General features: G+C 43.6%; 1 protein-coding gene across 1 annotated transcript; it reads right to left on the bottom strand.

Moving 5' to 3' along the window:
* Positions 1–1331: 1331 nt before the first annotated feature.
* PCNP (PEST proteolytic signal containing nuclear protein) lies at positions 1332–22094 on the bottom strand. The gene is made up of 5 exons (XM_049785672.1): positions 21940–22094; positions 14336–14550; positions 11162–11236; positions 6494–6549; positions 1332–2536 (listed from the first exon to the last, which is right to left on the bottom strand). The coding sequence occupies exons 1-5, from the start codon at positions 22001–22003 to the stop codon at positions 2410–2412; spliced, it is 537 nt and encodes a 178-aa protein (XP_049641629.1). The 5' UTR covers positions 22004–22094; the 3' UTR covers positions 1332–2409.
* Positions 22095–27045: the final 4951 nt, after the last annotated feature.

Below are 27045 nucleotides of genomic sequence, written 5' to 3'. Positions count from 1 at the left end.
AGACAGCCAGGAGTAACCCCTGAACATTGAAATTTCCTTGGGCCACTGAGATTACCACTGTATGTAATACTTACTATTAAAAAATGCCTAAGTAGGGGCCGGGCGGTGGCGCTGGAGGTAAGGTGCCTGCCTTGCCTGCCTGCGCTAGTCTAGGACGGACCGCGGTTCGATCCCCCGGCGTCCCATATGGTCCCCCAAGAAGCCAGGAGCAACTTCTGAGCGCATAGCCAGGAGTAACCCCTGAGCGTCACAGGGTGTGGCCCAAAAACCAAAAAAAAAAAAAAAAAAAATGCCTAAGTAGGGGCTTCTGGTGGGGCTTGAAAGGCAGTAATTTCTACACAAGCCCTAAAGCACAATTGTAACTATGTTACCACACTATTTTTTTAAAGAAGGAGGAAAAATCATTTGTCATAATACAACAAAAATTGTTTCAGGGAAAAATTAATAAACTATTATAATGTACCCAAAAGCATGATGAGGAACAGGATTTTTTTATAGACTTGATTTTCCCAAGACAACTAGGGGAAAAAATCCTAAACTTGGAAGTTTAGAAAATCTGACATTTTCTATCCAAAATAAGCAAAATTAACATTACTAGTAGAGATAAAGGATACTGTGCTTAAGGATATCCTTAGGAGGCAGAAGACTAATATAGTGGTGATTTCAAGTTCTGGCACCATCAGGCGCAATTTCTGAGTGCAGAGCCAAGAGTAACTCCTATATACCACTGGGTGTGACCTGTAAGCAAAAACACCCACCCAGAAAATGAAATGGTGTAAAGAAAACAATGATACTGTTGAGTTTGACAAATTTATTGGTATTTTAGTAAAGACATTCATTTCAGTCATTTCTCTCCCAACTTTAGTAATTCATTTGAATGAAAAGAACATATAGGAGAGGGATGTTATTTTAACAGCAAAATGAACCAAAACAAAACGTTTGCCTACATTAAAGCAAGTTAAATTCATGAATCCTGATAAAATTAAATCATGTAAGAATAGTCCTATATACATTTCCATTGTTTTACTTGGGACTTACACAAAACTTAAATGCAAGTGAACAGAAGTGTTAGGAATATATACAGGCTGCTTCTCTGGAGTTATTACCTATTACTAAGTTCAATGAAGAGTTACCACCAATCCAATAGTCAGAAGCTGCCTCAAATTTAACATTGTAGTTTTCAAGCATTATACTTGCTTTACCTGTGACTATGTTCTTAAAGATGTTTAGCTGTCACATTAAAAAGACCCAGATACAATACAAAAATATAAAAAAAAAACCTCTACAACACAAAGATCTAACAAAGTATATATGGTCAAAGAGCCGTAAGATATGCTTGAAGATGCATTATTTTGTTTTCAGTAACTTAAAATGTGCCTATGAGAAAGCACGTACGTATACACTAAAGATGAAACATTAAATAAATCCTGTGTTAAGCTCAAATCAAGTTGTATTTCACAAGTTAGTAACTAAATGTTTGGACAAAATTACAGGAAAGTGCATCTTCTTATTTTCCATCTTCATACAATGCTTTTTTTTTTTTTCTTTTTTGGTGTCTATACCTCTTTGAAAATAAAAACACCTTAATATTTAAGTATTATGTACATTTAAATTTTTGGTGGTGGTTTGTCATTTAAAAGAAACAGTTTCCTTACCATTTCCACAAATTCTGGTGGAAATGCTTACAGAAAACTAGCTAATAACAAAAACCAAGAGAAGCACATTCAAAATACTGATTTACTTTGGTAGCAAATGGTTGTTCTTTGAAGACTAATTAAAGTAGACAAAGGTAAATGGGCTTCTTCAAATACTCAAGTTGACTATATATTTGTTTAACAGCTAAGCATCTGTATCCACTGATAGCAATGCATTACTTAATCCTACGATGACTTGAAACAAACAAAAATGCCCATGGGGGGAGCTATATTTCATTTTATCTAATTCACGTTCAATCAATAGTTCGTAACATTTCCCTCCCAACAGAGTACTCCCCTCTTTATAAGGCTGTTCCTGGGAGCCATTTTGGTTAATAAGGGAGTTAAGAGAGTAATTGTTTACAGTTTAAATAGATAAAAACTTGTTTCCTTCTCAGTGTGCTAATAGTTGTGTCTAAAAAAATATGTAATTCTCAAAAAGGTACCATTTCTGATTTTACTATATGTCACCTTTGGAACTAATCACATGAAACTACAAAATTAGCAAATGTCTTGAAATCTGTATATAAAACATAAATTACCTCTAATTTCAAACTCTCATTAGTGTACCACTCAATCTTAAAAACAAACAAACAAACAAACAAACAAAAAAAAAAGGCGGCTCCAAAGATAGTCTTATACCATTCTTTAAAAAAGGGAACTGTTCCTTTTAACTTTACACCCACCCCGTAACCCCAATTTCAAAACACATCATTTAATTGTCTTGGTCATGGACGTTTCCAAGATGAGACTTTATATTTCGCTCCCATAACTTCTGGTTATCAGAAAACCCATGTTTTCCTTTATTGAATGAGTTTGGTCCAGCTGATGTTGGTGTATCCCTGTGTTAAAACAAAGTGCATGTAAAATGTTAGGTAAAGCCTCAGTGGGGGTAATGTTTAGCTCAACATACATTTCTTTGAAAAGTTGTATTTTAAAGTGCACATTAATTCAATTTCTTGAACTTCATTGCACTCTTATCTACTTTTCTCGGGGGAAAGGAGGATACCAGGAGCTGCGATAGTGTTTTAATTTTTGTCTTTGCATTTTTTGGGGTTTGAGGCCATACTCACAGTGTACAAGGCTTACTCCTTCCTGACTGTGTTCAGGGATCATTCCTGATAGAGCTTAGAAAACCATTTGTTGGGCCCGGAGAGAGAGCACAGCGGCGTTTGCCTTGCAAGCAGCCGATCCAGGACCAAAGGTGGTTGGTTCGAATCCCGGTGTCCCATATGGTCCCCTGTGCCTGCCGGGAGCTATTTCTGAGCAGACAGCCAGGAGTAACCCCTGAGCACCTCCAGGTGTGGCCCAAAAACCAAAAAAAAAAAAAAAAAAAAGAAAAAGAAAAGAAAACCATTTTGGGGGCCAGGCGGTGGCGCTAGAGGTAAGGTGCCTGCCTTGCCTACGCTAGCCTTGAATGGACCGCAGTTCGATCCCCCGGTGTCCCATATGGTCCCCCAAGCCAGGAGCGACTTCTGAGTGCATAGGCAGGAGTAACCCCTGAGCATCACCGGGTGTGGCCCAAAAACCAAAAAAAAAACAAAACAAAAAAAAAAAAAACAAAAAAAAAAAAAACCATTTGTTGTATTGAACTGTGGTCAGAAACGTGCAAAGAAGCTTTTTACCTACTATGTCTCTGGCCTCGCTGTGTCTTTTTTTGTTTTTATTTTGTTTTTTGTTTTTGGTTTATGGGCCACACCCGGCGGTGCTCAGGGGTTACTCCTGGCTGTCTGCTCAGAAATAGCTCCTGGCAGGAACGGGGGACCATATGGGACACCGGGATTCGAACCAACCACCTTTGGTCCTGGAACGGCTGCTTGCAAGGCAAACGCCATTGTGCTATCTTTCCAGGCCCCTTGCTGTGTGTTTTTAAAATTGTTTTCTTCCAATTGAATTAAGAGCTGCAAGCATGTTTTCTACCACCAAACTACCCCAATTACTTACATTCAACTACATTTGTGTCAATTATGAAAATGGGCTGCATATCACAAGCAATTTTAAGAGCTTTTTATGTTTTTTTCCAGGTTTTGGGGCCACACCAAGAAACTCAGGGTTATTCCTGGCTTGGTGCTCAGAAATCGCTCCTGGCTAGCTCAGGGGGCCATAAGAGATGCTAGGAATTAAACTCTAGTCGAATGTTGCAATGCAAATGCCTTAACCTCTGTGTTATCACTCAGGCCCCAGAAGCTCCTAAAAAATAACTTTTACAAATGCTATCCTAGAATTTCATATTCAGAATGCCTGATGAAGGGCCAAGAAAAGCTCTAGTTCCCTCTTTGGGGATGTTGGGGGGTAGAGGAAATGACCTCTTCTGGTGACACTCGGCTTGTAAGTGCTGAGCCTGTCTGTTAGGACAACAGCCAGCAGTTCTTACAAAACATACAGCACGGGGACTGAACTCAAGGCTGTCTAACAAAGGCAAAGTATATACTTCAACTGAGCCACATCTGGCAATACACAGTAATTACTCCTGGCTCTGAGTTCAGGGATCATGTCTGGCTGACTCTGGGAACCATATGGGATGCTAGGAATCTACCCCGTGTTGGTCAGGTGCAAGACAAATGCCCTAATTGCTGTACTATCACTTACACCCAACAGTAGTGTTTTGTTTTTTTTTAAACTTTATGGGGCCAGCAAGGTGGCGCTAGAGGTAAGGTGTCTGCCTTGCAAGCCCTAGCCAAGGAAAGACCGCGGTTCAATCCCCCGGTGTCCCATATGGTCCCCCCAAGCCAGGGGCAATTTCTGAGCACTTAGTCAGGAGTAACCCCTGAGCATCAAACAGGTGTGGCTGACAAAAACAAAACAACAAAAACAAACAAACAAACAAAAAAACTTTCTAAGACATTTTGGGACAAAATTTTATTATACTTTGGGTGTAAAACATTTTTAGGAAAAATTTTATACTTTGGGCCAATCTATAACTTTTAATACTGTTGTTTCTTGCTTCCATCCAATTCAGAGGGTCATGAAATCACTTTGTTGGCTTGCCATCAATGTTCATAAAAAAATCTATAAATGGGGCCCGGAGAGATAGCACAGCGGGCGTTTGCCTTGCAAGCAGCCGATCCAGGACCAAAAAAAAAAAATCTATAAATGTCTCAGTATGAAAGGCATCTAGCCCATGTTCATATGACAGCCAATGGCCCACATTAATTCCCATTGAACCATACATAAGCTAAATAAAAACCTAAACAAAAATGACTATAATAATTTAGTTATTATTTCTTTGCGTTGAAAATGAATGAACAATGGGCCAGGCGGTGGCGCTAAAGGTAAGGTGCCTGCCTTGTCTGCGCTAGCCTTGGACGGACCGCGGTTCGATCCCCCGGTGTCCCATATGGTCCCCCAAGCCAGGAGCAACTTCTGAGCACATAGCCAGGAATAAACCCTGAACGTTACCGGGTATGGCCCAAAAACAAACAAAAAAAAAAAAAAAAAAAGAAAATGAATGAACAAAACATGGTTATGTCCAAAGTATAAACAAATGATAAAATGTAGGAACTATACCATCATAAATGAACCAAAATCCTTTACCTAATCTGTTGTTGTTGTTGTTGTTGTTGTGTGTATGTTTTTTGGTTTTGGTGGTGTGAGAGCAAAGTCCAGTCTAGGACGTTAGACATCTAAGTGCTAAAAGCTACCTGCCTATAAAAGTCCTTTTGCTTTTACAGGTGAAAAAAAATGTTAAACTTAAAATCAGACATTTTTCTTTTCCTTTTCTTTTTTGGCTTTTGGGCCATACCCTGCAGTGCTCAGGGATTACTCCTGGCTCTGCACTCAGATATCGCTCCTAGCAGGCTCGGGCGACCATATGGTATGCTGTTAATCGAACCCAGGTCTGTCCCAGGTCGGCCGCATGCTAGGCAAATGCCCTACCACTCTGCTATCGCTCTGGCCCAAAATCAGGCATTTTCCCCTGTAGCTAACCTAAATTAAAATACAATTTTAAATGAGTTTAAAAACTCACCTTACTAAAATATAAAAATTGCATGTATTGGGGGGGTGGGAATTCAAACTGTTACTTCTCTTTTTTTGGTCTCGGGGTCACACCCAGCAGCGCTTGGGTTACTCCTGGCTCTGTGCTCAGAAATCGCTCCTGGCAGGCACAGGGAACTATATGGGATGCTGGGATTCGAACCACTGTCCATCCTGGGTCAGCCGCTTGCAAGACAAATGCCCAACCACTGTGCTATTTCTCCAGCCCGTTACTTCTTTCTGAAGACAACAATCTTTTCTCACCAGGAGAGAAAATAAGATTAGAGCTCCAATGGAAACTGTCAGGGTCAGGATGTGATGGCTCAGCAGTGGAGCACAAGCCTTACATGTGTGAGATCTTGGGGCCGGTGAGGTGGCGATAGAGGTAAGGTGTCTGCCTTGCAAGCACTAGCCAAGGAAGGACATGACCATGGTTCGATCCCCCGGTGTCCCATATAGTTCCCCCAATCCAGGAGTAACCCCTGAGCATCAAACAGGTGTGGCCCGAAAAACCAAAAAAAAAAAAAACCATGTGTGAGATCTTTAGTTCAACCCGTAGCACAGTAAAAAACAAAGAGAAAAATCTCTTTTGTGGCCAGATAGTCTAGCTGCTAAGGCACTTGCCTGGTACATGGCCAACGCGGTTGATCCCTGGCAACATATATGGTCCTGAGCATCAGCAAGAGAGACCCCCCCCAACCGAAACCAAATGAACATAACCTATTTGAGCAAAAGGAGCATGAAAAGTCTGAACACTAAAAGATTACTTGAATTATTCATACTCATCTTCATTATTTTCTAATGTTTATGAAAAATTTAAATACCTTCCAATATTTTTCATCCTCATCTTTGCTTCTGGAGGCATTTCCTCTGGTTCACTCTGAAGAAAGAAAAAGGTTAAATTTTATATAAATATATAAATTTTGTTTCCAAGTCTTTCAGCATTTTCAATACTATCAATGTTAGGAAACGGAGAAATTAAATTACCTTAAATTAAAAAGAAAAAAAAAGGACGGGAAAGATAGCATAGTGGTAGGGCATTTGCTGACATTTGCCTTGCAGCAGCTGATTCAGGACAGACGATGGTTTGAATCCTGGCATCCCATATGGTCCCCTGAGCCTGCCAGGAGCGATTTCTGAGCATAGAGCCAGGAGTAACTCCTGAGCGCTGCCAGGTGTACCCAAAAACCAAAATAAATAAAAAAAAATGTCTTGTGTGCTGATGTTGCAAATGCAAAGCATTTTATTTATTTACTTATTTTGGTTTTGGGGCCACACCCGGCAGCGCTCAGGAGTTACTACTGGCTCTCACTCAGAAATTGCTCCTGGCATGTTCTGTTAAATTAATAACGATGGGGCTGGATAGCGATGGATGGAGGCCTTTGTGCTTAGGCCCCAGCCACGTGGCTTCATCCCCATCCAGCTGGCGGATTCCAGGCCCAGGTAATCGGCGTAATCAAGACTCACTCACAGGGCCCGGAGAGATAGCATGGAGGTAAGGTGTTTGCCTTTCATGCAGGAGGTCATCAGTTCGAATCCCGGTGTCCCATATGGTCCCCCGTGCCTGCCAGGAGAATTTCTGAGCATGGAGCCAGGAATAACCCCTGAGTGCTGCCGGGTGTGACCCAAAAAAAACCACAAAAAAAAAAAAAAGACTCACTCACAGGCAGACTTCAGGAAGAATCATCTTTATTTAGGCCCTAGCCACCACATGTGTGTGGCCTATCTCATAACCTTTCAAGCATACAGCCATTCTAGGCTTGCCCTGCGTCTTATCCTCTTTCAGCCATCTCCCTCAGAGAGCCCAGCAGGGCCAAAAGGCAAAAGCCCTTTAATCCCTTGGCTTCCGGGTTTATCTACCTATTCCAAGACCCCTCCCAGGAATGGGCCGGGTCTTGCAGGTAAAGTCACACCTAATATCCGGTTCCCAAGACCCCTCCCAGAAATGGGTGGGTCTCAGGTCGCTACACGTAAATTCAGGGTGAAGTAACACTGGCAGGCATTGGGATGGTGGAAATTGAACCTGGGTCTGTCTCAGGTCGGACACGTGCAAGACAAATGTCCTATTGTTGTGCTACCTCTCCAGCCCCCTGGGTTAAATGTTTAATATGCACTCTTTCTTTAAAACCTAATAACTTGGGATGGAATGATAGCACACCAGGCATTTGCCTTGAATGCAGCCAATCAGGGTTCAATCCCTGCACCCCATATGATCCCCTGAGCTTGCCAGGAGTAATTTTTGAGCACAGTCAGCCAGGTGTAACGCCTAACACTGTTGGATATAGGCAAAACCAAAAACCAAGCAGAAATATCCCACTTAATAAGAGGCCCACTGTATCATGAACAGCCTTGTAACCATGATATTTATTAAATGAAATAATTGAGGTTTGAAAAATTACTCAACGATCGGGAACAGTGAGAGAGCTCAACAAGCTAAGTGCATATTTCGTATTCAAGGGGCCTGGGCACAATCCCATCACGAAGTTGGTTGAGAATATCTTAGTGACCAGAGTACAGAACCAGAAGCAGTTCATGAGTACTTACTGTGTGGCCGGCCCAAAAACCAAAAACAAACAAAAATAACCCATGAACCTATCTTGTTTTTTTAGAAAAAAAAAAAAAAAAGCCAGTGAGTGGGGCCGGAGAGATAGCATGGAGCTGAAGTGTTTGCCTTGCATGCAGAAGGTCAGTGGTTCGAATCCCGGCAGCCCATATGGTCCCCCGAGCTTGCCAGGAGTGACCCAAAAACCAAAAAAAAAAAAAAAAGTTTAAAAAAAAAACAAGAGAATAGTAAGTACAGTGGGTAGATGCTTCTCTTGCATGTGGCCAAATGGTGCGTCAAACATGCCTCACCTGCAGTGATCCCAGAGCTAAGTCAGGAAGAAACCGAGTGTAACCCAAAAGCCAAAAATATGAGAAAAAAGAGAAATAATACAGGGTTAAGGCATTTTGCCTTGTATGTGCTAAACCCTGGTTTGTATCCTCAGCTTCTCGTAGATACCCAGGACTCAGCAAGAGTGACTCCTGAGCACATACCTATGACTAGTCTTAAGTGTTAGCAGGTGCTGCCCAATTCCTCCCCCGCTTACAGAAAATGGAATAGAGGCTGGAGACAGCACAGCCAGCCAGCACAGTGGGAGGGCGTTCACCTTGCACCAGCCAACCCAATGATGGACAGGCCTGGGTCCAATTCCCGGCATCCCACGTGGTCCCTTGAGCCAGCCAGGAGGTATTTCTAAATAGAGAGCCAGGAGTAACCCCTGAGCGTTGCCAGATGTGACCCAAAAATAAAACAAAAAAAAAAAAAAAATACAGGAAAGCTTTATAATCATAATCCACCAAAACAGAGAAGTGAGGTCAGAGAAACAAACAGGACATGATATACTTAATATATTTGATATACTTGATATATTTATAGACAATATATCCTTTTTTTTTTTTTTGGTTTTTGGGCCAAACCCGGTGACGCTCAAGAGTCACTCCTGGCTATGCACTCAGAAATTGCTCCTGCAGGCATGGGGGACCATATGGGACACTGGGGGAATCGAATCACAGTCAGTCCTAGGTCAAGCACTGCAAGGCAAATGCCCTATCACTTGTGCTACCACTCCAGCCTTCACTTAATATATTCTTTCTTTTTATACGTAACATGCATTACATATAACATATATTACATTATAATATAATTATATTATTAATATATACTTAATATACTTGCACACACCTGGCCTAGGTGCCATACTTAGCATTAAATATACTTCCTAAAGGGGGCCAGGAAGGTGGCGCTAGAGGTAAGGTGTCTGCCTTGCAAGCACTAGCGAAGGACGGACCACGGTTCGATCCCCTGGTGTCCCATATGGTCCCCCCAAGCCAGGGGCGATTTCTGAGCGCATAGCCAGGAGTAACTCCTGAGCATCAAAGGGGTGTGGTCCAAAAACAAAAAACAAAAAACAAAAAAAAAATATATAGTTCCTAAAGCCCTGTAAAGAATAATTCCCAAAAACGAGCTAGGAGTAAGCCCAATTATGCGCAACAATCCCCTGATTTTCAAAAACAAACTAGAGGAACTGAGTATAGTGGCTTAGTGACAAAACAAATGTCTTAAGTGCTTTAGACCTTGATTTGATCCCATCAGGAGAAAATAAAGATTTCATTCCATATGAATAAATGAAATTATTCCATATGGACCCTCAAGCTCATGAGTATAAGAAAAGAAATCTTTCTTTTTTTGGTTTTTGGGCCACATTCAGTGATGCTCAAGGATTACTCCTGGCTATGCGCTCAAAAACTGCTCCTGGCTTGGGGGACCATATGGGATGCCAGGGGATCGAACCGAGGTCCATCCTAGGTCAGTGCAAGGCAAATGCCCTACCACTTGCGCCACTGGTCCAGCCCCATCAGTAGTAATTTTTGAGCACATAGCCAGGAGTAACCTACCTGACCACCTCTGGGTATGGCACAAAATACGAAACAAAAAGGTAAGGGTACAAATCAATAACACAGCAGGCAGAATGTTTGCCATGTATATGGATGATCCAGGTTCTATCCCTGGCATCCTATATTGTCCACCAACACCACCAGGAAGGACCTCTGAGACAGTCAGGAGTAACCCCTGAACACCATCGTTATGACCAAAAAAAAAAAAAATAATAAGCAAAACAAAGAAAAGGGGTCATGGAGCCGGAGAGATAGCATGGAGGTAAGGTGTTTGCCTTTCATGCAGGAGGTCATCGGTTTGAATCCTGGCATCCCATATGGTCCCCCATGCCTGCCAGGAGCAATTTCTGAGCCTGGAGCCAGGAATAACCCCCTGAGCACTGCCGGGTGTGACCCAAAAACCCCACACACACACACACACACACACACACACACACACACACACACACACACACACACACACACACACACACACACACACACACACACACACACACACACCCCTACACCTGGAGCCAGGAATAACCCCCTGAGCACTGCCGGGTGTGACCCAAAAACCACACACACACACACACACACACACACACACACACACACACACACACACACACACACACGAAGAAAAGGGGTCACAATAAAATAAGAGTTGGTATTTGCACTGCATGCAGCCAACCCAGTTTCAACCCAGCATTTCATATGGTGCCAGCAGCACTGGCAGAAGTTAAGTGCAGAGTCAGAAATAACCTCTGAGTACTACAGGGTATGGCCCAAAACCAAAAGAAAAATATACCAATAAAAAAGATATGACTTATAAACCAAAAAAAAAAAAAATTCCCGGGGCCGGGCGGTGGCACTGGAGGTAAGGTGCCTGCCTTGCCTGCGCTAGCCTAGGACGGACCGCGGTTCGATTCCCCCGGTGTCCCATATGGTCCCCCAAGAAGCCAGGAGCAACTTCTGAGTGCATAGCCAGGAGTAACCCCTGAGCAGCACAGGGTGTGGCCCAAAAAAAAAAAACCAAAAAAAAAAAAAAACCAAAAAAAAAAGATATGACTTACATCTTCATCTTCATTAAAAGCTGCTGCTACCGAAAGAGTTTTTGGAGCAAGAGTTGGAGCTGCTTCTTTAGGCTTCTGAAAATAAGAACATTAAGAAGCGTATCACATTTTAAATCAAAGTTATTTAATGAGATATAATTTTTTTTTCAAGATTCAACCTCAGATTTCCATAGACACATAGTAAGAAACTCAGAATTCTGGACAAATTAATTCCCTTTCTAAAACTATGGGTGTGGGATGAAGAGATAGGTCACTGGACAGCCAGCATGCTTTGACAAAAAAAACAGGTGGAGCCCAGCATCACAGGGTCCTGAGGACAATCCAAGCACTGTCAGATATCGTCCCCTCAATTTTTTTCTCTGGACAGAGCAATTGCACAGGGGTAGGGTGTTTGTCTTGCATATGGGGCCAACCCAGCTTCAATCCCCAGCATCCCATATGGCCCTCCGAGCCTGCAGGAGCAATTTCTGAGCACAAAGCCAAGAGTAACCCCTGAGCACGGTGGGTATGGCCCCCCCCAAATAATCTAAATAAAGCAAAAACAAAAAATGTGGGTTTGGGGGCTGGAGCGGTGGCGCAGCGGTAAGGCATTTGTCTTGCATGCGTCTGACCTAGGAAGGACTTCAGTTAGATCCCCCCAGCATCCCATACGGTCCCCCAAGCCAGGAGCGATTTCTGTGCACATAGCCAGGAGCACCCCTGAGAGTCAACCGGTGTGGCCCAAAAACCAAAAACCAAAAAAAAAAAAAAAAAAGTAGGTTTTACAAAACAAATAAATGGGTCTTAGAAATGACCAAACATCTGGCAGTTGAGCACAAACCCAAAATAACTAAGCAGTGGGGGAAATAGAGGAAGAAGGAACAGATTAATTATAAATAACTTCTGTTGTGTTTTGTTTTGGGGCCACACCCAGCAATGCTTAGAGAACTCCTTGGGACCATATGCTGGAGATCAAACCCAGGAGAGGCACAGGCAAGGCAAGCACGGTAGAATCTCTTTCGCTCTGATTATAAATAATTTAAGGACAGTGATGAAGGGTCCCAGGCACTTTGATGATGATGAAAACAATACAAAAAGCCATTAAAAAAAATCAGTACTATAATTGTTATCTAAAATTTTTAAAAAGTGGGTGTTAGGAGCCAGGAAGATAGCTAGCTCACTAGGTTAGAGCACTGAAGTTGCCTGGGAGGGAGGCCTGGGTTCAATTTCTAATCTTGTAAGCACTACCAAGTGACCCTGTACCCACTCCAAGAGCTGCTTCGAGGGCCCGGAGAGATAGCACAGCGGTGTTTGCCTTGCAAGCAGCCGATCCAGGACCAAAGGTGGTTGGTTCGAATCCCGGTGCCCCAATCCCTCGTTCCTGCCAGGAGCTATTTCTGAGCAGACAGCCAGAAGTAACCCCTGAGCACTGCCAGGTGTGGCCCCAAAAAAAAAACAAAACAAAAAAAAAGAGCTGCCTCGAGTAAGAGTAAGTGCTCCGAGCTCTTAACTCAAGAAAGCTCATGGGCATCTAGCTTTAGTGTTCTTCATAACTTGTCCATTCTAATTTACAGTTCTATCAACCAGAGCTTAATGTTCCTCTGCTTTTCAAAGTATTCCAATACCTGAGGCTGTTTATGTTTAGCATTACCTGTCAGCTAAGAAAACAATTTTTGGATTTTTCCCTCTAATGCACTGAACTGTGTATGTCGCTTTTTTTTTTTCTGGTTTGGTTTTTGGGTCATATCCGGCAGCGCTCAGGGGTTACTCCTGGCTCAAAAAAAAATTCCTCCTGGCAGGCTCGGGGGACCATATGGGATGCAGAGGATCAAACCTGGGTCCATCCTGGTCAGCCACATGCAAGGCAAATACCCTACCATTGTTCTATCACCAACCCTAAATACAGTATATTAAAATGGATCTCAATAGTCAAGGGACATAACTAAGTGGCAAAGCAATTTCCATGCATTAGAAGCCGAGTTCAATTCCTAACAAATGAACTGTTAAAACAGAAAAGCAAAAACCCACAAGGAATCAAAAGTTAATCTGTAAAGACTTTCTGAAACTATATTTGTAACTCTTTTTTTTTTTTTTTTATGGTTTTCAAGTCATATCCGACAGAGCTCAGGAGTTACTGCTGGCTCTACGTACATCAGAAAACGCTCCTGGCAGGCTCAGGGGACCATATGGGACACCAGGATTCGAACCACCATCCTTCTGCATGCAAGGCAAATGCCTTACCTCCATGCTATCTCTCCGGCCCCTAGGAAGTCATTCTTAACTAGCAGTACTTTAGGGCCGGAGAGAGAGAACAGCGATAGGGCGTTTGCCTTGCATGCAGCCAACTTAGAAGATGGTGATTGGATTCCCAGCATCTCTTATGGCCCCCAGAGCCTGCCTAGGGTGATTTCTGAGCACAGAGCAAGGAGTAACCCCTGCAGGGTATGACCCAAAAACAAACAAACAAAAAAACAACAACGTAGTAGTACTTTATCAATAATCTTTTAAGTTCTAGGCCCCCAACATTGTTTGAAAAGTACCCTTCCAAAAAAAGATTCTGAAAGTATTTTAAATCCTGTTCAAGTTCCAATAATGCTACCAATCTATTTTATTAATGAGGGGTCGAGGTTGTGACAGCCAGTAATCAGGGGCTATATCTCGTTCTGTGCTTGAGGTGACCCTGGCAGTGCAGAGGGCCACATGGCTATAAAGGACCGAATTCAGGCCTCCTGCATACAAATTATGTGCTACAGCCTGTTTTCCTAACACACCAATGCCATAAGCTACGAAAAAAGGATTCCATGTGCCCTATAATAGTTATTACTTCTCATCTTTCAAAATGAATTAAGAAACAGTTGGTGGGGCACTTGCCCTGCATGTGGCAGATCAGGGAGCCGTTGATTCTGGCATCCCAAATGGTTCCCCAGCCTGCCAAGGGCGATTTCTGAGTGCAGAGCCAGGAGTAACCCCTGAGCACTGCTGGGTGTGGCCCAACAACCAATCAATTAATAAATGAAGCTTAAAAAAATAGTTCTAACAATTCATTTAGACTTCTCTAAATAGTATTAATCATATCTTCATACAAGATCGGTACCAATTCAAATTGTAGCACATAATTTACCTTTCACAGTAAAAGCAGCCTGCCCCCCCAGATTCTTGAGAACCCTTATGAGCGTCGTATATAAAATAACTCACATTTGATCCAAGTTTGATGGAGATAGCCGAGGCTTTCTTTGTCGTCTGACTACCTATGGCAAATCCAAACTTGGAGATCTTTGTGGGCTTTGTGGGGAGGTCTGCAGATTCTTCTTCAGCCGATCGCTTCTCAGCGCTGCGACTGGTACTTTCCCCTCCATTACTGGAAGAAACAGTCTTAGTTTTCACAGGTTTTTCTGCTTCTTCTTCAGGTCCTGGTGAAGTCGAAACAACTTACCAAGATGAGCTATTTTTACTGAGCAGACTGATGGGAGCAGTAACCTCAAAAAGCATCGTTATAAGGAAGATACCTCTGCGGATGTCACCTACTGACCAACAGACTCTTCCACTGTTTGTTAGAGTATATAGCAGCAACTGAGATTGTGTGGCAGTAGAATAGGTTCCCTTGAATTAACTAGCATAAAATACAGAGCAATTTCAAATTATAAATTTAAATCATACAAAAATGAAAGCAAAATCCCTTCGATTACATACTAAGAAATAATCTGTTCAATAATCCCGAGACTCTTTGCTTTTTAGAAATCAAGTTCTATGCAAATAAGCTTGTGAATAATTAATTAGTGATCATCATTAATGCATTTGAGTAATATTCAGTAATTCACTAATTATACAAAACACCAGATTATGAACAGCCCATAGACACTTAATATAGCCTAAAGTGATTCTTGTGAGTAATGTATCTTTAATGTACACATAGGATAATCTTGAGTTGTAAAGTTTAGGGCCACAGAGTCTTTAGTTGAGCTGGTAAGGTGCTTCCCTTGCATGCAACTGATGTGGGTTCGATCCCCGGCACCATATAATGTCCCCTGAGCCCCATCAGGAGTGAAGCCTAAGCACAGTTCACTGTGACTCAAAAACCAAAACAAGAAAAAGGAAAGACAAAGAATTTTTTTAAAGAAAAGTCAGAGAGGGGCTGGATCGATAGCACAGTGGTAGGGTAGGGTGTTTGCCTTGCATGCTGCCAACCCTGGTCGGACCCAGGTTCGATCCCCGGCATTCTATATGGTCCCCTGAAACTGCCAGGAGCGATTTCTGAGCAAAGAGCAACGAGTAATCCCTGAATGCACCAGGTGAGCACCCAACCCAAAAAGAGCTGCAACAATTTTAAAGATGAACGAATTTAAAACAATAGAAAGTGAGTATATTTAGGGGCCGGAGAGATAGCATGGAGGTAAGGCGTTTGCCTTTCATGCAGAAGGTCATGGGTTCGAATCCCGGCATCCCATATGGTCCCCCGTGCCTGCCAGGAGCAATTTCTGAGCATGGAGCCAGGAGTAACCCCTGAGCACTGCCAGGTGTGACCCAAAAGCCACACACACACACACACAAAAAAGTGAGTATATTTAGATTTAGAATACAAAATTTCCTTTCAATACTTTTCACTGTGTTTATATAAAGTCATGAAGAAATTAATGTGTATCTTGAATGTCTTAGGTCTGTTATAAAGGGTAATCGAACAAATCAGAACCAGGAAGATGATTCAAAGGGTTAGAGCGTATGCAGGAACCCTTCATTTGCTCCATAGCACCACGTGGTTCTCCAGCACGATGAGGACTGACCCCTGAACACCAAGCCAGAGAGCATCCTCAGCACCATTAAAGGTGACCCAAAAAAACAAAAATGGGCAAGGGGAGAATATATTCAGAGATAAGACAAAAAAAAAAAGCTACCTGATTATGAAGGCTGACTGATGTGACTGAATTGAATCTCTTTTTTTTCATCAAACAGAATATATTGTGCTATACTGGATGAGTATTTTAATGATGGAAAAAGAGGAGCCACTTTTAAGGATGGGCCTGACAACTTAATGACACCGGACAAAAAGCTAGAATGGGGAGAAAGGAGAAAATCAAATAAAATTAGACTGTCAAGTAATGGAATAAAAACCTGGAAGCTACAGATCTCTAGTTCTGGATGAAGTCTCTAAATTAAACTCTTTATTCCTGTCAGACAAGGAACAAAAGCTATAAAAATACAAGGGCAAAATGAAGCATAATTGGTTATGAGCTTTCCCCAGGAGGTAAACAGCACAGGAATGATGGCTCAAAGTACCATTCATTTATTTAGGGATAAAATTTCAAAGCAGCTATGAACAAAGATTGCTGCTACCCAAGAGTGAAACCACAAAACTCAATTTTATAATTTTTCCTTAAAAGATACTGGCTGGGGAAGGAGCCAGGCGGGGACGGGGACAAGTGGTGGCGGGCGGCCTCGGGGCGCAATGGGGAAAGAAAAAAAAAAAGATACTGGCTGGGGGACAGCTCAAAAGACTGAGCTTGCATGCAGAAAGCCCAGGTCTGATCAACACCACCTGGTCCCCTCCTTGGGCGTGACAATCAGCAAAGCCAGGTGCAAGCCTTCCCCACAAAATAAACAAAAACTTTAAAATAAGAACACAATTATATTGTAGGAACTACAACAAAAGACTGTTCTAGGAAAAGGTGGCAAAGAAAGCCAAGTTGGGGGCCGGAGAGATAGCATGGAGGTAAGGCGTTTGCCTTTCATGCAGGAGGTCATCGGTTCGAATCCCGGCGCCCCATATGGTCCCCTGTGCCTGCCAGGAGCAATTTCTGAGCCTGGAGCCAGGAATAACCCCTGAGCACTGCCAGGTGTGACCCAAAAACCAAAAAAAAAAAAAAAAGAAAGCCAAGTTGGAAAAGTCACTCAACCACTAGTTAGCTGGGAACAGCTCAATATTCTTATCTTATAGTATCATATGAAGATGGAAACTCAGACCACCTGTTAAGTCTGCAGTAAAAACTAAATACATATGTCTGTGCTGGGAAAATAGCCGATGGCTTTGCATAAGTGATACCCCCGCACAGCTGCAGTGTCTCCAAAAGCAAATAAAAGGCTATTTTACTATTTTTACCATTCAGTTTCAACACATTTGAGTTTCAACATTAATTCCTAAGTCCTTGGGCTGGAGAGATAGCTAGTCCAGTGGGTAGGGCATTTATTTTGCACAAAGCCCACGACCTAAGCTTGATCCCTTTATGGTACCTTCTGAGCCATGAGGAGTGATCCTTGAGCACAGATCCGTGAGTAAGCACTGAGCAAGGACAGCTGTAGCCAAAATAAAAACCAAATCTTTGGTTTCAACTTAAAGAGCTATTAGGTATCTGGGGGCTGTGGAAAATATATTGGATAAACATAGATCAGTAAGGGCCGGGCGCGGTGGCGCTAGAGGTAAGCTTGCCAGCGCTAGCCTGCTAGCCTAGGACGGACCGCGATTCGATCCCCCAGCGTCCCATATGGTCCCCCAAGCCAGGAGCGACTTCTGAGCTCATAGCCAGGAGTAACCCGAGCGTTACCGGGTGTGGCCCCCCCCCCCAAAAAAAAAAAAAAAACCATAGATCAGTAAACATGAAATAATTACGTGACTGACATTTAAAATTTTTTTTTGGTTTTTGAGCCACACCCAGTGATGATCACGGCTACTCCTAGCTATGTGTTCAGAAATCGCTCCTGGCTTGGGGGACCATATGGGACACTGGGGATTGCACCGCTGTCTGTCCTAGGTTAGCACGTGCAAGGCAAGTGCCCTACCGCCTGCACCACCGCTCTGGCCCCCAAAATTATTTTTTTAAATAAGGATCACACTCCATAATGCCACAGGAGACTGACAGCACAGGCAGAGATGTTATATCTTCTGCCCACTGAAGTGGGGGTCACATTTCAAGAGCTTAGAGACTTCCACATGTGCTCCAGGCCCTGTGACTTCCAATTTAAAGGAATAAAGGTCATCTATTTAAAAACAACTTTAAAAAATCAGGGGCCAGAGAGATAGCATGGAGGTAAGGCGTTTGTCCTGCATGCAAAAGGTCGGTGGTTCGAATCCCAGCACCCCATACGGTCCCCTGAGTGCTGCCAGGTGTGACCCAAAAAAAAACAAAAAAGGGGGCCGGGCAGTGGCGCTAGAGGTAAGGTGCCTGCCTTGCCTGCACTAGCCTTGGACGGACCGAGGTTTGATCCCCCGGTGTCCCATATGGTCCCCCAAGCCAGGAGCAACTTCTGAGTGCATAGCCAGAAGTAACCCCTGAGCATTACCGGGTGTGGCCCAAAAACAAAACAAAAAAAAATCACTAATGTATAACCAATTATGACAATTAGAGCCCTTATCTAAAAATAACTTGGAGGGGGCTTAGCTAATCTGTATTTTTCTTCAGCAAACAAAACAAGATGCCATAAACTAAATCTAAAATATAATTTAAAAATTACCGGGCCGGGCGGTGGCGCTAAAGGTAAGGTGCCTGCCTTGCCAGCGCTAGCCTTGGACGGACCGCGGTTCGATCCCCCGGTGTCCCATATGGTCCCCCAAGCCAGGAGCAACTTCTGAGCGCATAGCCAGGAGTAACCCCTGAGCGTTACCGGGTGTGGCCCAAAAAACAAAAACAAAAAAAAAAAAAAAAAATTACCTAACATTCTTGGGTTTATAAGAACACTTGTCATGGGGAGGAGAAAAAAAAAAGAACACACTTCATGATCCATTGGCAATTTGGTAGCTCTTGATCTGAAAAAGGGACCATTAACTGTCTATTAGGATTGTTATGCCTCTTAAAATGAATAGTGGTGGGCCAGAGAGATAGCATGGAAGTAGGGCATTTGCCTTGCAGCGGATGGTGGTTCGAATCCTGGCATTCCATATGGTCCCCCGAGCCTGCCAGGAGCGATTTCTGAGCATAGAGCCAGGAGTAACCCAAGTACTGCCAGGTGTAACCCAAAACCCAAAACAAAACAAAACAAAATCCAACATATTGCACCAGACATGATAAGAGGCTTACCACAAAGAGTGGTGAGTGCAGTTAGAGAAATAACTATACTAACAACTAAAATGACACTGGTAGTGAGTGTGAGAAATAGAATATCTGTCTTGAATACAGGCAGGGGGTGGGGGAGGCAAGAAATGGGAGGCTTTAGTGGTGGGAAAGTTGCACTGGTGAAGGAGAGGTGTTGTTATAACTGAAACCCAACCACAAACATTTGTAATCATGGTGCTTATCATTAAATATATCATTAAATAAAAAATAAAAAATTCAAGATATCAAGATGACTAAAAGGGATGGAGGACATGCAAAGCACAGAGCACTCAGTTCCAGCAGTCATCACATGGTCTCTAGCATTGTGTGTGTGTGTGTGTGTGTGTGTTTACCTTAGCATTGTTTACCATATAGTTTATGGGTTCTAGTCTGTTGAGCTATCTCCAGAAAATGATTAAGCTGCTTCTTTATTAATATAAGCTTATGTTAACTATGGAAGTAATGTCATGATATATTTCTAACTTCCTGATGGTTCAATGAGAACTTTAAAACATCATCTAGGGAAATCCCTAAAACAGCTGAATAGTGTTAAAATCAGTACCTATTTACCATTAAATTACTTGGGTCTATTTGGGGAGTGGGGGAAGTCCCACACTCAGATCATGGTCAGGGTGTATTGTGGATTGAACCCAGGTTAGTGGCTGCAAGGCAAGAACCCTATCTGATGTACTACCTTTCTGGTTTCAGTATCAAATTTTGTGGATTTTTTTCCGGGAAGGGGGGCGAAGAAGGTTTTGGGTAGTACCCAAGGTGATGGGTGCTGCTAGGTTTGACACTGCAAGGAGAAGGGAAGAGTCTGCTCTCAATCAGGCCACTGAGGACCCTGTTGGTGAGAAAATATGCCTTCTTCAGGTCTGTTCTGAGGACTATCTTATTAGTCTCCAGAAGAAGGTCTTTATACTACACATCTGTTTGTCCTCAGACTTTTTCTTTAATAAGATTTAATCTGACAATTTCCAGCCCTATTATTTTTGCTTTTGTTGCAGTGGTGCTTGGGTATAACTCAGTTCTTGACAGATGCAAAGCCAAGTAGTGCTTTGTCACTGAGCTATAAAGCCACACACTCCAATAAGTACCATATTAAAAAAAAAAAAAAAGAAAGAATTAGGTTCACTTAATAGCTACATGGGAGGGTGAGGGTGAGGGTGAGGGTGAGGGTGAGAGAGAGAGAGAGAGAGAGAGAGAGAGAGAGAGAGAGAGAGAGAGAGAGAGAGAGAGAGAGAGAGAGAGAGAGAGAGAGAGAGAGAGAGAGAGGAGAGAGAGGGGGGGAGAGAGTGAGTGTGAGTGAGTGAGTGTGTGTTATAGTCAATTAGAATAGCACATGACAAGGGGCTGATCTTACCCAGGTTCCACTCTAGACATGCCACATGGTCCCCTGAACAGAGCTAGGAGTTGGCATGTGCCCACTTGCTGTAGCCCCCCTCAAAAAAACAACCAAACAAAAGGATAACACACCATATGTGTGAGTTGAGCTGAAGAAAAAAAAATGGCTGACCTCGTACAGTTTACTCTCCAGCATTTTCCTCTCTTGCAACACTTCTAGAGGGTCTAAAGAGTGTCTCAAAACATTAGGGAACAGTTTGCACGTGTCACCTAAGTTACAGGCCTTGTATATAACACAAAAAGGGAGAAAATCGGAGGAAGATTCCGTGCCGTTTCTTTTTTCTTTTTGGTTTGGGGGCCACCTCCTGTGGTGGGGCTGAGATACTACAAAGTGTTTGGGTGCTCCAGCACCCCTGGCAAGGTACCGGGGATCGAACCTCGAGCTTGCTTAAGCAGAAAGAGAGAGAGGGAGGGAGGGAGGGAGGGAGGGAATTCCCCAACCCTATCCAGCCCTGATGAGAATTTCTATTCCTTCCTGCACCTCCCGGAAATGTTTCTGGGGCCCCAAAGTGCATCGTTCCCCAGAGCCACACTACAGTTCCCTCTAAGCCTCTTAAGTTTGATCGGCCACCGATTTAGCTGGGCCTGCACAGGGCTAGGTTTGCAACAGTTCCACTGGGAGCTGGACGGCGACCAAAAATAAATAATCAATTAATTAAATTTAAAAAAAGTAAAAAAGAGCAGTTCTGTGCTTGGGGTCCCCTGCCTCGGAGACCAGGTAGAGCAGGAAATTGAATGCAGGCCTCCTACTTGCAAAGCATGCACTTCAAGTGCTTTGAGCTATTTTTCCTGCCAAAGAAGCATTTCATCTTCACTCTTGAGTCGGCCTCAATTGCCTTTCAATTGTTCCTTAATAGGTAATTTCTATCCACTTACAGTTACCATGAAATGCAACTCAGAAACAAATATTTCTTTCCAATGCATTAAAGAAATAAAATACAAAAAAAAATTAAAACCTAACCCTGGGCCCCAGCCACTTCAATCAAGGGCCATCCTATTGGGCCTGAAAAATAAAGGGAACAGAGAAAAGAAAAAATATAATGCAAATAAATTGTAAAAAAAAGAAAGAAAAAAGAAAAAAAAATAGAAGGCCCAGGGTGTCCATCTCCTGCTCCAAAAATAAATAAATGAGTAAATAAATAAAATGGAAGAAGCCAAAGTCATGCTCTGAGCTCTGTCTGGGCCCTGCCTGGGCCGCAGACTGCCCCCCCCCCCCCCCGCTAGATCCCAGCAGGCTGCACCGGGTTGCCTGGGCCCAGCACTAGGCGGGGGGGTAAAGGGGAAAATAAAAGATGCCAGACGCCCCCGTTCTCTCCTCTTCCCACCCCGGAACTCCACCCCGACCCCCACCAAGCGCGACTTTGGGGTTGTGTTCACCTCCGACGGCTCCAGCCCGCTGCGGCTTCTCCGGCTTGTCTTCTCCCGCCTTCCCGTCCGCCATTTTCCCCGCCGTGGCCTCCCCTGCCAGCCACGCCAAGGACGTCACGGCCGGCCCCGCCCAGACAACCAGCGAGTTTCCGAGCCGGCGCCTAGAGCGGGGTCAGCCCTCTAGAAAGAAATCCCCCTGCAAGCCACGCGGAGGAGGTCACGGCCGCGCCCCAGAGATCATAGAGTTTCGGAGCCTGCGCCTGGAGTAGAGGGAGGGAAGGTTCAGCCTAGAGGGGCCCCACTCTAGAAAGACCTAAAATCCCTCTGCGAGCCGCGCCGAGGAGGTCACGGCCCCGCCCAGAGATCATAGAGTTTCGGAGCCTGTGTCTAGAGCGGGGAGTCAGCCTAGAGGGCCTCCTCTAGAAAGACATCGCCCAACCGGAAATTGGCTCGTTGGCGACGTCATCTAAGGGCGGAGTTGGAGGGATGGATGGGCGGGGACCAAAAAGACACTTGCTGGTGGGCCGGAGAGATAGCACAGCGGTAGAGCGTTTGCCTTGCATGCAGAAGGACAATGGTTTGAATCCCGACATCCCATATGGTCTCCTGAGCCTGCAGGAGCGATTTCTGAGCATAGAGCCAGGAGTAACCCCTGAGTGTGACAAAAAAAAATAATAATAATACAAAACAAACCAAAAAATAAATAACACACACACACACAAAAAAAACAAAACACAAAAAGGGACAAAACAAACCAACACACACACACAAAAAAAATAAATAACACAAAAAAGGGACTTGCTAAAAGGTGGCAGAGATAAATGAAGTGATGGGTGACGCTTATGGGAACACTGGGTTTGCTGATGGATCCCTTTCTGGGTATTTTTTTGGGGGGAGGGGGTGTTCACACCTGACTACGCTCAGGGTTTATTCCTGGCTCTGCGTTCAGAGACCATATGGGATGTCGGCATTCAAACCGGGGCCCCTTTGATGGAGACTTTAAGGATTTTCCCCCCTATGGAGGATGTGGTTGCTGCTAAAGCTGGCAGAGACGTTTCTGGTCTTTGGGGCCCGGATGCCTGCTCCATACAAAGACTAGTTAGTTCCACATTGTTTCTGCCTCCCCCCCCCCCCCCACACTTTAGTGGGAAGAGCATCCTCTGGCCCCAGACACTTGTCTGATCTCCAGGATAAGTTCAGAGTGCAATTAACCTCTCAGCAGTGAGAGTTGAGATCAAAGATGATTATATTGATTCAAGGTTATGTAACTAAGAGAGAACACTCCTTTGACTTTTCCAAACTTCTGTATCCAATGAGTTAAGAGTGCAGTCATGCCTCCCTCACTTGGAAACTGTTAGTGGACTCCCAAAGTTTGCAGAATGCATTATATTGGTCTCCATCCTATCTTTTAAGACACACACCTATTCTTTTCTCTCCGACTTTATTGGCGATACTCCAGAGATGTTTTAAAGGGTTTTTAACACATGCTCTGAGTCAGGAATGAGGGTTCAATCTCCAGCACCACAGTCCCCTAAGCACTGTTAGGTGTGGCACTCCACGCCAAATGTATTGGATAACATCATTCAAGTTAGCCGGGGTTCTATTTCCCATGTTTTCAAATATTCTAATAAAACCGTATCATGAATATGGTTCCTAAAACTTTTTTTTTATTTTTGTTTTTGGGCCACACCTGTCGGCACTCAGGGATTACTCCTGGCTATGTGCTCAGAAATTGCTCCTTGGGGACCATATGGGATGCCGGGATTTGAACCACTGTCTGTCCTGAGTCGGCATGTGCAAGGCAAACGCCCTACTGCTGTGCTATCTCTCCGGCCCCCTTGAAGCTAATTTCTTAGTAAACTACAAAAGTGCTAAATATCTCAACCATATATACACATTATAAACTCATTAGGTAGCAACTGTTATAAACCCAACTCAAACTGGCTTAAGAGTCTGATTTTGCCAGCATGGAGAGGTAACAGGAGGAGTCATAGCAGGTAAAGCTAAGATGCAGGGCAAGCTAAGGATAGCATGCGTAAATGGTTAAGATAGACCACACATGTGGTGGATAGGGCATGAATAAAGCTGATACTTCCTGGAAAAAAAAAAAGTCTACCAACTGGCCCAAACTCCAGGTATGCTGGTTTTGTGACCTGACATCTCCAAGGATTCTTTGGAGGCAAGGTGGGCTGCTTAGTCCCCCCACCACCCCCGCCCCCGCCCCAACACACCCACTTCTGTACTTTCAGAAGTCCTGGCAGCCATGCCTATGAACCATCACTGTTTCTATATAAGTTCATTGGCCAAGCTCTACAACTCTTCAATGTCTTGGACCACGGCGACTGCTTATATGACTGTGCATCTCTATTATTTTAGTACTTTCTTCCCAGTAGGAATACACCAAATTAGCTGTGAAATTATCATAGAAGTCACATAAGCCCAATAAACAAAACCAACAGAATTTTCAACTAGTCATAAAGAGCTTAGTAAGCCTTCAATGGTATGATCTCATTGTGGAAAATGACAATCACAAATTTTGTTTTTGGGGGGGTCACACCCAGCAGAGCTCACGGGTTACTCCTGGCTCTACACTCAAAAATCACTCCTGGGGGCTGGAGAGATAGCATGGAGGTAAGGCATTTGCCTTTCATGCAGGAGGTCATCGGTTCAAATCCCGGCGCCCCATATGGTCCCCCGTGCCTGCCAGGAGCAATTTCTGAGCCTGGAGCCAGGAATAACCTCTGAGCACTGCCGGGTGTGACCCAAAAACCACAAAAAATATAAAAAAAAAAAATCACTCCTGGCAGGCTTGGGGGACCAGGTGGGATGCCAGGATTCAAACCACCGTCCTTCTTCATGCAAGACAAACACACTACCTCCATGCTATCTCCCTAGCCCCTCTTTTAAGGTTTTTTGTTTTTTTTTTTTTTTTTTTTTTTTTTTTTTTTTTTTTTTTTATTTTTTTTTGGTTTTTTGTTTTTTCATAATTACATTATCATTTAGTCGTACCGAGAAATATTAAGTAGGAGCCGAAGAGATAGCAATGGCCAACATACATTCGTTCCATGCCATCCCAGATGGTCCCGAGCCTGTCAGGAGTGATTCCTGAGCACAGTGATTCCTGGAGTAACACCTGAGCATGACCAGGTGTGGCTCAAAAATCCAAAACAAACAATAAATATATTCTACTCTCCCAAACATAGATCTAAATTCCTAATAAAGGAATTTCCCCCCAGCATTAGTTGGCTATAATTTAAAGAAATTATATATATATATATATATATATATATATATAAAATGGCTTTTTTGGAACTGAGAAGTTTACAACAGGTAGAGTGCTTACCTTGTACACGGCTGCACCAGGTCAATTTTCAGCACCTCATATTGTCCCCGAGGATCCAAGAATAATCCCCAAGTGTAGAGTCAGCAAAAAAGCTGTGGGCAATACCAGGTGTGGCCTTTCTCCCAATATTTTAAAATTCTTTTTACCTTCCAAGCTGTTTTATTTTCCTCGTAATAATCAAGGCGTGCCAAACAATGCCTTAGCCTTTAGTCAATATTCAATTAAATATACTTTAGTGCCCATCTCATGCCTAATACAACAGTTACTTTAATAAGTGACCTAACAACTTTGAAGTTTAGAATTCTTTTACCAGGATTTTAGGAAGACAGGATGTGTCAGGGATAGAATTGGGTTGGAGGGTCCAGAGCAATAGTAGTGACTTGCACGGGGCTGACCCAGGATGGATGTTTTGCTTTGTTTTTTGGGTCACACCGGGGTTGTGCTCAGGGGTTACACCTGGTTCTACTCTGAGAAATCCACTCCTGGCAGGTTCGGGGGACCATATAAGATGCCGGGATTCAAACCACCGTCCTTCTGCATGCAAGGCAAACACCCTACATCCATGCTATCTCTCCAGCCCATTTTGGGAGGAGGGGTCACACCTGGTAGCGCTCAAGGGTTACTCCTGGCTCTAGGTTCAGAAATCACTCTTGGCAGGCTCGGGGGACCATATGAGATGCTAGAATTCGAACCACCACCCTTCTGCATACAAAGCAAACACCCTACCTGCATGCTATCTCTCCATCCCTGGATCTGGTTTTGATACCCAGGGTCCCATATGATCCCCTGTGCCTGCCAGGCAGGACTTCTGAGCAGAGCCAGGAGTAACCTCTGAGCATTACCATGTGTGACCCAAAACCCACAAAAATTAAAAATATGGGGTTGGGTAAATGCAGGCAAGCACTTTAACCCATGTATCACCTCTTCAGCCCTCTATGTCAATTTAAAAAAATTAAAAAATAGGGTAGTTTGGCATCGCTTTTTTTTTGTTTGTTTTTTTTTTGGGCCACACCGGCAGTGCTCAGGGATGACTCCTGGCTGTCTGCTCAGAAATAGCTCCTGGCAGGCACGGGGGACCATATGGGACACCGGGATTCGAACCAACCACCTTTGGTCCTGGATCGGCTGCTTGCAAGGCAAATGCCGCTGTGCTATCTCTCCGGGCCCAATAAATTTTTTGTTTTGTTTTGTTTTGTTTTTTTTGGTGTCCCTGGGTGGGCACGAAGGCATGGCTAAATTTTTAAGCAGAAAAAGTCTGAGATTTCCTAAGTATTCATAGAAATGCCATGCCAGTGATATAATTGTTTGACTGGTTTCAACAAACTCGAACTTTACTTACTTTCCAACTTTTTGAAACAGTCAACAAAAGATCTTTACAAAATGTTTCAGACATTTTTACTCCTGGCTATGCACTCAGAAATCACCCCTGGCTTAGGGGGACCAGATGGGACACCAGGGGATCGAACCGCGGTCCATCCTATGCTAGCGCTTGCAAGGCAGACACCTTACCTCTAGCGCCACCTTCCCGACCCCAATATTTCAGACATTTAACAAGAAGACAACCTTTAAGAGAGTCAATAAATCTCACACAGGAAAGAAAACAGACTAAAAGAACTGTATATTCGATCTATTTACTTTTTTTTTTTTTTTTTTTTTGTGGTTTTTGGGTCACACCCGGCAGTGCTCAGGGGTTATTCCTGGCTCCAGGCTCAGAAATTGCTCCTGGCAGGCACGGGGGACCATATGGGACACCGGGATTCAAACTGATGACC

This window comes from Suncus etruscus, chromosome 13, assembly GCF_024139225.1.
Source record: "Suncus etruscus isolate mSunEtr1 chromosome 13, mSunEtr1.pri.cur, whole genome shotgun sequence".
NCBI classification, from domain to species: domain Eukaryota; kingdom Metazoa; phylum Chordata; class Mammalia; order Eulipotyphla; family Soricidae; genus Suncus; species Suncus etruscus.
The sequence above is the reverse complement of the archived record's forward strand: the minus strand, read 5'-3'. Positions and strand labels throughout refer to the sequence as shown.

What these genes read in the sequence shown, in the direction of transcription:
- PCNP (XM_049785672.1), bottom strand. Translation starts at nt 22,003, where the DNA reads ATGGCGGACGGGAAGGCGGGAGAAGACAAGCCGGAGAAGCCGCAGCGG. An exon ending in CTTTTAATGAAGATGAAGAT is followed by an intron (nt 6,550 to 11,161) that starts GTAAGTCATATC and finishes TTCTTTCTTCAG; the next exon opens with AGTGAACCAGAGGAAATGCC. An exon ending in AGGATGAAAAATATTGGAAG is followed by an intron (nt 2,537 to 6,493) that starts GTATTTAAATTT and finishes GTTTTAACACAG; the next exon opens with GGATACACCAACATCAGCTG.